We start from the raw sequence: 14,389 nt of genomic DNA on the forward strand, positions 1-14,389 counted from the left end.
TTAAAGTCTCCAGCTACAAGTTTGGATTCATCTGCTTATTTCAATTTTATTACTTTCTTTTTTATTTTTCCTTTTTGTCTTTTTTTGTGTCCGGCAACGGATCGCAACCCTCAGTGTCGCGCCCGTACCGGACCGGGACCGGCAACGGTATCGCAACCCTCGGTGCTGCGCCCGCACCTTGCTCACCCAGTGAGCGGGAACCGGTCTGTATGTGGGATCCGAACCCTCGACGGGAGCGCCACCGCGCTCCCAAGCGGCGCACTGTAGCAGTGCGCCACCGGGCCGGCCCAATTTTATTACTTTCTGTTTTATGTATTTTAAAGCTTTGTTGTTACATACACATACAGGATTATTACATCTTTTTGACTTGACCAATTTATTATTATGTGATATTTCCTGTTATTCCTTGTTCCAAAATCTGTTTTGTTTGTTATTAATATAACCACTCCAGCTTTATTTTGATTACGGTTTACATGGGATAGTCTTTTTCTTATTTTACTTTTAGCCTATCTGTGTCTTTATATTTAAATTGGTTTCTTTTAGAAAGCATATAATTGTGTCTTGCTTTTTAAAAATCTAATTTGACAAACTCTGCCTTTCAGTTGGGGTGTTAGACCATTTATACTTACTATAGTTATTGAGATGGTTGTATTTAAGCATACCATCTTACTAGTTTTCTTTTTCTTTTCTTTGGTTTTTTAAAAAATTATTATTTTTATTTTTTCTTTGTTGACTTTGACCTGTCCTGGGCATATATTTTACTTCTATGTTTCTATGACCTCCTTTTGTGGTCATACATTTTATTTTATATGTACAGGGTACTTCCAAAAGTTTTTGGAAAGAAAGATTCATATTATCTTTCAATTCTATTTTTTCCAAGAACTTTTTGAAGTATGTTCATACTTAAATGCCACAATTTATTGTTACTAATTTTGCTTTATAATTATTTAGTCAATTGTCTTTTTAAATAGTTAAAATCAGGGGAAAATGTCTTTTATATTTACCTTCGTTTTTACCATTTGCAATATTCTTCATTTGTTTCTATAGATGCAAATTTCTTTCTAGTATCATACTCATGCTTGAAGGACTTGCTTTAATATTAGTTGTATTAGCAGCTCTGTGGGCAGTGATTCTCCCAGCTTTTGCCTGCTAAAAAAAATCTTTACTTCATTTTTTTTTTTTTCCTGTGAAGGTTTTATTATGCACAAAGTGTGGAGATAGCTCAGTCCTTCATGACAGCTGCTTTTCTCATGGCAGCTAGAATATTGCTCAGCTCTTCTGGCTTCTTTGTGGAGCAGGTGTGTGTCCCCACTCTTTTTTTTTTCTTTTAGTTTTTAATATTGTACATATTTGTGGGATACAGTGTGTTTCAATACATGCACATACTGCACAGTGGTTCACTTAGGGTGGATTGCATAGTTTGGTACCTGTTAGTCCACCACTTTTCCCTCCCCTACCTGCCTCCGCTTCTGGCCTCTGATAACCCTTAGTCCACTCTCTACTTCTATGAGAACCACTTTTTTTTTTTTTTTTTAACATTCCACATGTGAGATCACATGGTATTTGTCTTTCTGTGCCTGGCTTAATTCACTTTAACATGATGGTTTCCAGTTCCATCCGTGTTGCTTGCAAATGATAGGATATTATTTCTTTTTATAGCTGAATAGTATTCCATCATGCATACATACCACAGTTTTTTCATCCATTCATCCGTTGATGGGCATTTAGGTTGATTCCATCTCCTGACTATTGTGAATAGAATAGCAACAAACATGGGAGTGCAGGTGTCTTTTTGATATATTGATTTCATTTCCTTTGGGTATATACACAGTAGTGGGATAGCTGGGTCATTGCAGGTAGTAGGTCTATTTTTAGTTCTCTGAGAACCTCTGTACTGTTTTTCACAATAGCTGTGCCACTTTACATTCCCACCGACAACACAGGAGGTTTCCCTTTTCTCCACATCCTCACCAGCATTTGTTATTTTCTGTCTTGTTGACAGTAGCCATTCTAACTGGGGTGAGGTGCTATCTCATTGTGGTTTTAATTTTCATTTCCCTGATGATTAGCGATTTTGAGCATTTTTTCATGTGCCTGTTGGCCATTTGTATGTCTTCTTTTGAAAAATGCCTTTTGAGAAATGTCTTTTCAGGTCCTTTACCCATTTTTTAATTGGGTTATTTGTTTTTTTAGTGTTGAGTTGTTTGAATACTTTACATATTCTGTATATTAGCCCCTTTTGTGATGTGTGGTTGGCAAACACTTTCTCCTGTTCTGTAGGTTGTCTCTTCACTTTGTTGATAGTGTCCCTTGCTGTGCAGAAGCTTTTCAGTTTGATGTACTCCCATTTGTGTATGCTTGCTTTAGTTGCCTGTGCCTTTGTAGTCTCACTCAAAAAAGCACTGTCCAGTCCCATTTTGTGTAGCATTTCCTCTATGTTTTCTTTTAGTAGATTCATAGTTTTGGGATTTAATTTTAGGTCTTTAAACCATTTTGAGTTGGTTTTTGTGTCTGGTGAGAGGTAGGGGTCTAGTTTCATTCTTCTGCATGTGGATATCCAGTTTTCCCAGCACCATTTATTGAAGAGGGTCTACTTTCCCCACTGTGTATTTTTGGCACCTTGGTTGAAAATCAGTTGGCTGTAAGTGCATGGGTTTATTTCTGGGCTCTCTATTCTGTTCCATTGGTCTGTTTATGCCAGTACCATGCTATTTTGGTTACTGTAGCTTAATAGAATATTTTGGAATCAGGGAGTGTGATGCCTCCAACTTTGTTCTTTTTATTCAGGATTGCTTTAGCTATATGGGGCCAGATGTGAGTATCTTCACATCTGTGTTCATTAGGGATGTTGGTTTGTAGTTTTCTTTTTTGTTGTGTCTTTTTCCAGTTTGGGAATGAGGTTAATGTTGGCCTTGTAGAATGAGTTTGGAAGTATTTCCTCCTCTTAAAATTTTTGGAAGAGTTTGAGAAGAATTGGTATTAGTTCTTCTTTAAACGTTTGATAGAATTTGGTAGTGAAGCCATCTGGCCCTGGGGTTTACTTTGTTGGGAGACTTTGTATTACTGCTTCAATCTCATTACTTGTTATTGGTCTGTTTAGGTTTTCTAGTTCTTCATGATTCAAACTTGGTTATATATATGTGTCCAGGAGTTTATCCATTTTTTCTAGGTTTTCCAGTTTGTCTGCATACAGTTGTTTGTAGTAGTCTCTTATGATCCTTTGTATTTCTGTGGTATCAGTAGTAATGTCTCCTTTTTCATTTCTGATTTTATATATTTGAATCTTTTCTCTTTTTTTCTTTGTTAGTCTAGCTATAGGTTTATCAATTTTTCTCTTTTCAAAAAACCAACTCTTTGTTTCATTGATTGTATTGGTTTTAATCTCTAATTCATTTATTTCTACTTTGATCTTTGTTATTTCTCTCCTTTTACCAATTTTGGGGTTGGTTTGATCTTGCTCTTCCAGCTCCTTGAGGTGTAATGTTAGGTTGTTTTTTTGAATTCTTTCTTCTTTTTCAGTGTAGGCATTTATTGCTATAAACTTCTTTCTTAAAACTACTTTTGCTATATCCATAGATTCTGGTATGTTAGGTTTTCATTTTCATTAGTCTCCAGGAATTTTTTAATTTCCTTTTTGATTTCTTCTTTGACCCATTCATTGTTTAAAAGCATGTTGTTTAATTTCTATGTATTCGTATGGTTTCTAGTGTCCCTTTTATTGTTGATTTCTAGTTTTATTCCATTGTGGTCAGACAAGATAGTTGATATGATTTCAGTTTTTTAAAATTTGTTAAGACTTGTTTCATGACCTAACATCTGGTCTGTTCTAGAAAATGTTCTGTTGGCTGCTGAGAGGAATGTGTATTCTACAACTGTTGGGTGAAATATTCTGTATATGTTCATTAGGTCTTGGTGGTCTATAGAAGAGATTAATTCTGATGTTTCCTGGTTAATTTTCTGTCTGTATGATCTGTCCTTTGCTGAGTTTCCAACTATTATTGTGTTGTAGTCTGTTTCTAGTAATTACTTTATATACCTGTGCACTCTGGAGTTGGGTGTGTGTGTGTGTGTGTGTGTGTGTGTATATATATATATATATATATATATATATATATAGAATTGTTATATCCTCTTGTTGAATTGAACAGTTTATCATTTTATAATGACCTTCCTTATCTCTTTTTTTTTAAGCTTTCCTTTGCTTGAAATCTATTTTATCTAATATAAGTATAGCTCCTGCTGTTCTTTTTTGGTTTCCATTTGCATGAAATATCTTTGTCCATCTCTTCACTTTCTGATGGTATGTATCTTTATAAGTAAAGTGAGTTTCTTGTAGGCAGCATATTGTTGATTCTTGTTTTATAATCCATTGAGCCACTTTGTGTCTTTTATTTGGGGCATTTAATCCTTCTACATTTAGAATTATTGATTTATAGAGACTTGTTATTGCCATTAGGTTCCTTTTTTTCCTGGTTGTTTTGTTGATCCTTTTTTCTTTTTTGCCAGTCTTACAATCTTCCTTTGTGATTGAGTGGTTTTCTCTAGCAATGTATTTTGATTTGACAGCAATGTATATTTGATTTTGATTCTCGCTATTTATTTCTAGTATGTCTCTTCTAAGTTTTTGTGTTGTGGTTATCATGAGGCTTACAAAAGAACATGTTATAGTTTTAACAGATGATTTTCAACTAATAACAAGTTAACCTTAATATCTAAGAAAAAAGGAAAAACTAAGGCCAACTCCGTGCTTTGGTGTCATTCTCTCCCACTTTTTGATAATTTGCTTCACGTTACATCTTTCAATATTGCCTATTTCATATATGGTTGTTGTATATGTTAATGTCTTGTTAGGCTTGTCCTTAAGTCTTCGTATGAAGGATGTATGCGGTCTATTCACCACCCTTACGCTATTGGAGGATTCTGAGGTTGCCTGTGAACTTACTTTACTAATGAATTATGTACTTTCAGATGTTTTCTTGCTGCTCCTTAGCATCATCAAATTGAAGAACTACCTTTAGCATTTCTTGTAATACGTGCCTAGTGTTGATGAATTCCCATAGCTTTTGCTTGTCTAGCAAAGACTGTATTTCTCCTTCATATTTGAAGATTAGTTTTGCTGGATAGAAAATTCTTGGCTGACAGTCTTTTTACTTCAGCACCCAGAATATATCATCCCACTGTCTTCTGACCTTTAGGGTTTCTGCTGAGAAATCCAGGTAAGAGATATATTGGGGCTCTGTTAAATGTTATATGTTTCTTTTCTTTAGCCTCTTTCAGTATCATTTCTTTGTCTTTGGTTTTTGATACTTTGATTATGATGTACCTTGGGATGTTACTCTTTGGATTGAACTTGATTGATGACCTCTTAGCTTCCTGTACCTGGATGGTGTCATCTTTTTCCATACTTGGGAAATTTTCAGCCATTATTATCTTGAATATGCTTTCTACACCTCTTCCTTTTTTCTCTCCTTTGAGTATGACAATTATGCAGAAGTTATTTTGCTTGAGGGAGTGCCATATTTGCTGTATTTGTTTCATTTTTTTCCTTTTGCTCTATTTTTTGTATGTTCTATCTTTGAGCTCACGGATTCTCTCCTCTGTTTGATTAAGTCTGCTATTAGAGCTTTCTATTGAGTTTTTCAGTTCAGATAATGTATTCTTTAGTTCTAGAGGTTTTTTTTTTTTAATTGATTCAATTCCTTTGTCACGTTTCTCATTCTCCTCCTGGATTGTTTTCCAGATATCATTTAACCTTCTATATATATTTTCTTGTGACTCCCTGAACATCCTTAACAAGGTTATTCTGAATTCTCTGTCAGACATTTCATAAATCCACTCTTCTTCTGGGTCAATTGCTGGTGCTTCATTTGTTTCTTTTGTTGGTAGCATATCTGTTTGTTCTTTTTCGATCTTCATGTCTTTATGTTGATGCTTGGGCACTTAAGGAGACTGCCACCTCTTCTAGGTATGATATGGTAGACCTTTGCTGGTTAATACCAGAGGTTTGTCTCTGTTCTGTGGTTTTTATTAATTCCAAAATCAGGGGAACTTCCTGTGGGACCAGCACTTGAGCTCTGTGGTTGCACTAAATTGCTGCTTTGTTGGGGAAGGCTTTTTGTGGAGATTTTGATTGTTGGCCCTTTAATCACTTCTGAGTCTTGTAAGGTCAAATTCTGGCCTGAGACTGAGTCTTTTCAGCAAACTGCTCCCCCTGCAGTTCTGTCACCCTGACTAGTCTCCACTGAGTGAGCTTGCACCTTTTGGAAGGCAGAGCAGTTGCCCACCCCAGTGTTTTCCCTGCAGGCCAGCCTCCCTCCTGTACTCCAGACATCCTGTGGGGTGCCCATGTGTGGGTCCCTCATGATGACTCACCAGCCTCTGGGTAGTTTGTATCTTTGTTTGGCTGCACCCCCTTGCTTCTGTATGGGTCCATGGGAACCCTTTCAGTGGTCTTGCTAGCCTGGGGGCTAGTATGGTGTGCTCCGAGGCCCTCTTTTCTCCTGCAGGCTCTAGGCAACTTCACACAAAGGGCCCAGCTGAAGCTTTTGCTGGCTCCTGCTCTGTGTGTACTACAGCTTCTTCCCACCTCTCACAGGGTTGGCCCTGACATGGCCACAGCTCGAAACAGTTGGAGCACTGTTCTTCCTCCCTCCATTGCTTCTCCTGTCTTCATGAACTCCTCACATCTCTCGTCCTGTTCCCCTGAGCTCCAGTAGTCCCAGTTTGGCAGTCTTTGCTTTTCAGTAGCTATAATTTGTCAATTGTGGGGAAGAGCGATGCTTGGGATTGTCTCTTCCACCGTCTTGATGACATCTTGGAATCTGCATTTTTCTAATCAACCTACACTCTTTTGTTCCTTGCTGACTACACTTTCTTCAAACTTGTAGCCCTCCTCAGTCAGCTTCCTCTAGTTCTGTGATCTTTTCTTGTACTTCCCAGAGAACATAGAAATGCAAGTCCCCTGGACCTCCACACCAACTTCTATCAGTATTTACAGACATTTGGTCCACTTCTATCTTTTTACAGTGACAGCCTAGTAAAGTCTGGTCCATTTGTATATGCCAGGAATGGCCAGTCACTGTGAGGAGCACATTACCGAGAGGGGCTGATTATCAAGATGGGTTTGGAAGCTACAAATTTTAAGAGATGTAAGTTTGTAAGGTTATGCAGCTCTTGGGATCTTGGATTTGGAAGCTAACAAAGCAAAATGGCCTATGATTAGGGATTTGCAGGATGGGTCTCCAGAAGGACAAAGGGGTAATAATTGACAGCTGGAATGAAAATGATAATTGATCTAAATAAGGCATATAAGAAAGTAAGCTGTAAGTAATGTGATAGACTGGGAGAAATCAAAGGGATTGAAGGACTGAAATTCAATTTTTTTTTTAAAGCGTGTTTATAGAAATGAAGTCATCAAGGTATAAAACAGAAGAAATACAGGAAGTAAGATTTGGGAGATGAGCTGTACTTTGTACCTGCTGGCATCCCCTTTACAGGAGATGAGTTCGTGTTAATAATTACTGTGATGTCCCTGCTGGGGGGGACTTCCCCATGCTTTCCAAACAGTGATCTTCACAAGAATGAGAAATTTGATGTTAGGCATGGTTCTCAGATGAACATCACATGTTACCTATTGGCAAAATTTATAGTTAATTCATTAAGGTAACAAAAGCAAGGTAAGGAACAGAAGAAATTAGTACAATTGAATAAAACAGATTCCAATGTTACAAGTTGTTAAAAATGAAAATTCACTTATTTGGAAAGACTAGAATATTGTGGCTAATTGTAGAACTGCTCCAGGGTTCCTGAAACGTAAATACTTCTCTAAAGACCTAAACAGTTGTCAGCAGTTTGATAAGTACAAACTGTTTTGGAGGTATGAATAAAATTAAAGGTAAGAATGGGTTGAAAAATAAAAATTAGATATATTTTTTTTCTTTCTGTTCGCTGGGGCTTTCTGCAAATAGTGATTTCAGCTGTTTTTCACAACCTTTTCTGTTTCTTTCCACCCTTGGATGTATCTACTTCTCTGTCAGAGTTCTGTTTCTCATTTGTTCTTTGTAGTACTTTCCATCCAGCCATACCTTTTGAGCACTCTTCTTATTAGTTCCAAACTCTGTTCTTCATTCCAGTGTTTTTTTCCATCCTTTTTTGGATGCACAGTTTACACTTAATCCATACCCTTTCTGAAAATTCCTTTCTTCAGCTTTCTCTCCTAATAATGAGATAGTATGATTACTGTCTCTTCCGTTAGAAAGACCTAGGTTGTTGACATCCTGGCACCTCCACATATTAGCTGTGTGACCTTAGAATAATTTGTGAACCTCTGTAACCCTGGTTTGCTTATCTATAAAATTGAATGTTAACATTGCTTATCTTAACCAAATTTTTGTGAAGATGAAAACTAGACAATCCATATCCATGTAAAACACTTTTTACCAACCACACTTTAAGTCTTAAGTGTTAGCTATTAGCTTTGCTCCTATCAGTCTATTTTATTACACAGCAATTTCTGTCTTGTAAAGGGTGCCTGTGTTACCATTTTGCATCAAAGGTTACAACATTGATCTCAGGATGGTAAATGTGGAGGAAGACAGGAATTTGCATTTTAAAAAGATAAAAGAGATAAAGGCAGAAAGAGATGCTCCGCAGTTCATATGAAGCTGCTGGTTGTTTCTAACATACTGTCAACTTATTTTTCAAAACTTATTTTCTTTTTTGCTTCTGCTGTCTGCCAGTATATATCTGTCCTTGTCACTCTAAGGTGTATAATAAAAATGAAAGAGACAGAATTCAATATGAACATTTTTTTTAATGAACATTGGTAAACTATTTGCTAGAATTGTATTTTGTGTTTATATCTGGAATTGATTTATCCATTTGACCCATAACATAAATATAAAATGCTGATGATAATAGGAAATAAACTTTTTTTTTTCTTCCTGGAGCATTTCATATCAACAATACCAGCTCCACAAAAAGAAAACATAACTTATTAATTGGATTAGAATCTTACTTCTTCAAAATATCTAAGTTTCAGAATGTATTTTATACTGAACACAGTTCATCTTACAGAAGTCAGGATGTTACATGGTTTGCTTAAAGTTAGGGGATATTAGTCCATTTTATGTTGTTATAACAGAATACCTGAGACTAGGTAATTTGTAAAGAAAAGAGGTTTATTTGGCGTACAGTTCTGGGACAGCTGCATCTGGCTTGTGCCTCAGGCTGCTTCTACTCATGGTGGAAAGCAGCAGGCAGCCGGTGGGTACAAGAAGATCACGTGGAGAGAGGAAGCAAGAGAGAGAGAGGGGAGGTACCAGGGTCTTTTAAATAACCAGCTCTCACAGGAACTAATAGCGTGGGAACTCACTACCCCCATCCCCCAGGGAGAGCATTAATCCATTCATGACGGATCTGCCCCCGTGACACAAACAGTTTCCGACACCGTCACATTGGGGATCAGATTTACAAATGAGTTCTGGGGGGACAACACATCCAAACTCTATCATAGGGCTTAGTTTTCAATATTTTGTGTATGTCATTAGCAATATTTGGTGATCCTTATCATAGGACTTTTCCAGGCAGACATTGTAACATTTCTCTCATTAGTCTGACCTCAGAAGTTGATAAAGAATTTCTTTTAGTCACTTTAGTACTTGCGATGATTATTATCTTTCATTGTTTGAATAAGAATTATTTTTTAATCACCTAGATGGAGCCTATGTTCTGTGTAATACACTTACTGAATATAGGGCTTTTTGATGCCTTAAATTACAAATTTAGTGCTCGCTTCGGCAGCACATATACTAAAATTGGAACGATACAGAGAAGATTAGCATGGCCCCTGCGCAAGGATGACACGCAAATTCGTGAAGCGTTCCATATTTAAAAAAAAAAAAAAAAAATTACAAATTTAAATGAGCAGATAAAAGCAGAAGGAGACATCAGAAATAGATTCAAATATAGAAAAGAGATAGATGATACTGTTCATGTTAATTATTCTAGTAGCCCATTGTCCTGGGATCAAATATGGAAAGAATATGCAGAATAACTGTGTGAGAGACTTTTGCCCTTGCTTAATTGGTTAGTCAACTTTTTTTCTTTTTAATAAGCCTGTTTCTCTGGATGTAAACAATTGATTTAATCTTTCAGACAGGGGAAAACAAAGGATGGAGTGGTCCAAAGGCTGGATTTCCTGAACCAACAAATAACAGTAAGTCTCATTTTTATGTCATATGAACTTGGTGTTCATCAGAGGTTCAATGACTAGCTGTCACTGGGTATTGATTTGGTCTATCTGGGCCCAAGATGCCATGTTAAGTATTATGGAGGTTATAAGAGGTTCATGGTGTTCGCTTTCCTGGAACTGATAGAATAAGTGGAAAACAGACATTCATATCCATAACATGATTAAACCATTGCAGATGGAGTACCATTGAATCCACATAGTGATGACAATCTTTTTCCAGTTGTTTTTATTGAAACAGCATTTTTAGAATATAAAAAAAAGTAATTATGTACAGGTAGATTATGCTCTCAAATCAGCTGTTTTCACAATTCTAATTGTTTTTATTATACACACAGATTTTTATGTAATTATAATGTAGATAAAAAATTTTATTGTGTTGTTTTTATTTAACATTGCCATAAGCGTTTTCTACATTTTGCTGAGTCATTAGAATTTTTAACATTTTATTAAAGTCACTAAGTGAAATATTAGAAATGTGAGAATAAAATTGCTTATAGAATTGTCAGACACTTAAAAATCAACTCCAGTTTATTTCTTTTTTTAAATGTATGTGATCAAGATATTTTGCATTGGACATACAGACTTTTTTTTCTAGCATCACACCCCCCAAGAAAGTATGTATTTTCCCTGAAATGGCCACTTTACTGTAAATCTGTGAATCAAAATATTCAGCCTGTGCAAATACCCAATCTATCTAACTTCTAACCCCATCTTTCTTTTACAACCTCTGGCCACTGAAAAAGCTTAAGTCTGCAAATTGTCTTAAAGAAGGGTCTTTAGTCTTTGGTACTAGCAGCTCATCTCTTGATGTATAATGAAATTAGTAACAAATTCATATCAGTGTGTACTCACAGGAATCGAATTCTTGGATAATCAAAATTAGTCTCTTGAAAAGAATATTTCAGTGAGGTAATGGTATTCTTGGCTTACTTTCTGGGAATAATTTAAATTAATGTGCTTCTGAGGCCTTGGACCATATACGTAGGGGTGATGAATTTGATGGGCTTAGCATATAGCCCAAGGAAAAATGGAATCAGTTCAGGATTCTCAGAGTTTGTGTTTAATTTCTTTGATGTTTGCTTATATTGGTGTATAATTACTTGGTAAGGGAATGTAAGAAACATTAAATTAATAGCAGTTTTATGTAAAGTACTTAGCATAGTGTCTGTTTCATAGTAAGCACATAGTAAATGTTGATTTCCTTACATACCTCTTCTCTCCCTTCTTTTGCAAAAATGATATAATTCTGTGTAGATTTGCCATAAAGTTCATTGTTATGCTTTTTATCTGTCAGATGTTTTTTGCATGCACATAGTAACTGAAGAGTATACAGTTTATTCATGGATAGTTACATTTTGACCTAGACATTTTTTTTGAAGAATATAAACATTATGTATTTGAACATGGAAATCAACTAGTTATTAACTTGACAGTTTTAACATGAAATGACATTATAGGTAACCTGCAAGCTTTGTCATTAAATAGTGATATTTTGGCCCTTAGCTTTATCTGTTTGTTGATTTTTTTTTTTTTTAACTTACTAAGGAATACTGGAACTGCTTTTACAAATATGGGAAAGGGATATCAGAAAGAGGCCAGTGAGTTTAAGTGATCAGAAATGTGTAAGAATGCATAAAAGGTTTGCTTTAGAGATAAACTTAGAAGTGATAAAGCTAGTTGAAGTCAGCTTAAAACTTAACCAGACTGTTAATGTTTTAGGAATTCCTCTGGTCTGCAGTGGTTCAAACTGAGCATTTGAAATAAGAATGTTTCCTCACCCCTTCCCAACTGTGAGGGGGTGAGAAAGCTGAAACACGGGTTCTCCCAAAGAAACCCAGAGTCCCCTGAAACCAGCTCAAAGCTACCTAAGTACATTAGAAAAAAAAGATGGTCTCTGCTTAGGAATTGATGACTCAGGTGATGAATTAGTTACCTGAAAATTAATTTTAATTCATATATTGTGCTAACATTTAGGTTAATTTCTCTTCTGCTTAATCAATTCCTTAAATTTGAAGAATACCTGTGCTAGCATTGTGCAAACAAAGGTTAGAGCTCAGATCTCCTGGGATGGGTACACATGGGAGAAGGCCAGAATTTGAGACTGCCAGTGCTGGCTGCCTAACCAACATAATGTATGACCTTGAATAACTCATTTTATACTCATATTATATTCAGCGTGCTCTGTGAAGAGTTGTGCATACCAATTTATAATGTTGAGAATCTTTAATTATATTACATATATAAAATGAGTAAACATGCTTGAGTTACATCTGGAAAGGCAACATATTACTTTGTGAAAAACACTGTTATCGTGAAGTGGCTCTCTTCATTATATTTTATTTGTTAAAGTCTAGATTTCTTCAAAATTGTAGTTTTAAAGATCAAAATTTTAGCCAACATTTATTTTGATAAATGATATGAAATTAACTTGCAACCATAATGTATAAAAATTAAAAGGGAATACAGAATTGGACTGAAAAAAAGGGGGAATTTTAATCTGGCATAGCTAGCACCTAACTATAAGTAGACAAAAAATGTTAATGTACATGTGCATTTAATTTTTGAAGTGGAAGATATTTTTTAAAGGTTATAGTCATAAGAAACTGCTAACAATTACAAATAAAAAATAGTTATATGGTTTTGCAAGTGATTGTGATTACACGGCCTGGTTTCTCAATTTATTTTCTTGGCTTGATTGCCTGGAGGTTTAAAATATGGACCTAATTTTTGCAGGCATCTCAGGCTTTCCTCATTCTACTGAAATGCAGCAGAAGGTAGACTATTTTAAGTATGTTTTTACCCTTTGAATCACTGTCATAGTTACATTGAACTACAAAACACATAATTCTGTAATGTGAGGTTTGTGTTAAATTTAGCGTGGGGCAATTTTATGCTTGGCATACACATAAAAAACTAGATTTTTACAGATGAATGAGTAACAAGTTTTTTAAAAGATCACTCATTTTAGAAATCTACTGATGGCTCATGGAAAACTTTGTAAAATATTTAGATACAGTTCAGTTGATATCTTTTTTTAATTCACATTCCATGTTTCTTATTAATACTGGGTTTTACTTAAAAACAGGTTCGTTGTTTCTTAAAGGTGAACTCTAGCTTAATTCAAACTTGGACTAAGTTCAAAGGTATGTGCCGAATCCACCCACTAAAAGAGTATTTGGAGGCATTTTCACATAAATATTTTTCCATTGACCTTTTAAAAAGTTTTATTTAGCCCCTAAGAAATACAGTGGCTCTTCTACGTTCATTAGAGATAACCCAATACAAATACTTTGGGGATGGGATAGAATTCTTCTTGACCTTTTCTGGATCTTAGTTGACTTACCAAAGTTTTTGTCACTTTTGTGTCATATGCATGTATTGTTAAACACTGTACATCCTGAGACCAGGAGGCTAGAATATCCAGTGATATGGTATTGGATCGATTTCCTGCTTGTTCCCCATATGCTGGGTACTGTATTTAGAAACTCTACTTTTTTCTTTATTTCTTTTTGGGGGTGCAGGGTGGGGATTACATTTTTATTTTTATTTTTTTTATTTTTATTTTTTTTTTTAATTTTTATTTTGTCGATATCAAGGTGGTTGATTATTGTGGCCCATTACCAAAACCTCCCTCCCTCCTCCCTCTCCTCCCTCCCACCCAACAGTGTCCTTTCTGTTTGCTTGTCGTATCAACTTCAAGGAGTTGTAGTTGTTAAGTCTTCCCCCCCCCCCGTTTTTTTGTGTGTGTGTGTGAATTTATTTATTTATTTTTAGCTCCCACCAATAAGTGAGAACATGTGGTATTTCTCTTTCTGTGCCTGACTCGTTTCACTTAATATAATTCTCTCAAGGTCCATCCATGTTGTTGCAAATGGCAGTATTTCATTCGTTTTTATAGCTGAGTAGTATTCCATTGTGTAGATATACCACATTTTCCGTATCCACTCATCCGATGATGGACATTTGGGCTGATTCCAGCTCTTGGCTATTGTGAAGAGTGCTGCAATGAACATTGGGAAACAAGTATACCTTCGACTTGATGATTTCCATTCCTTTGGATATATTCCCAGCAGTGAAATAGCTGGGTCATATGGTAGATCAATCTGCAATTGTTTAAGGAGCCTCCATACCTTTTTC

The 14,389-nt window shown here is 35.7% G+C and overlaps 1 protein-coding gene across 6 annotated transcripts in view; it reads left to right on the plus strand.

The window, feature by feature from the left end:
* STAU2 (staufen double-stranded RNA binding protein 2) overlaps window positions 1-14,389 on the plus strand; it is a 287,804-nt gene that overhangs the window by 133,342 nt on the left and 140,073 nt on the right. For all 6 annotated transcript variants that reach the window (XM_008578926.1, XM_008578952.1, XM_008578934.1 and 3 more), the window contains one exon: window positions 10,156-10,216. In XM_008578926.1, the coding sequence (XP_008577148.1) occupies window positions 10,156-10,216 (61 nt within the window). The remainder of the gene's footprint in view (window positions 1-10,155; window positions 10,217-14,389) is intronic.

Source organism: Galeopterus variegatus, unplaced genomic scaffold (genome assembly GCF_000696425.1).
Source record: "Galeopterus variegatus unplaced genomic scaffold, G_variegatus-3.0.2 Scaffold78, whole genome shotgun sequence".
NCBI lineage: Eukaryota > Metazoa > Chordata > Mammalia > Dermoptera > Cynocephalidae > Galeopterus > Galeopterus variegatus.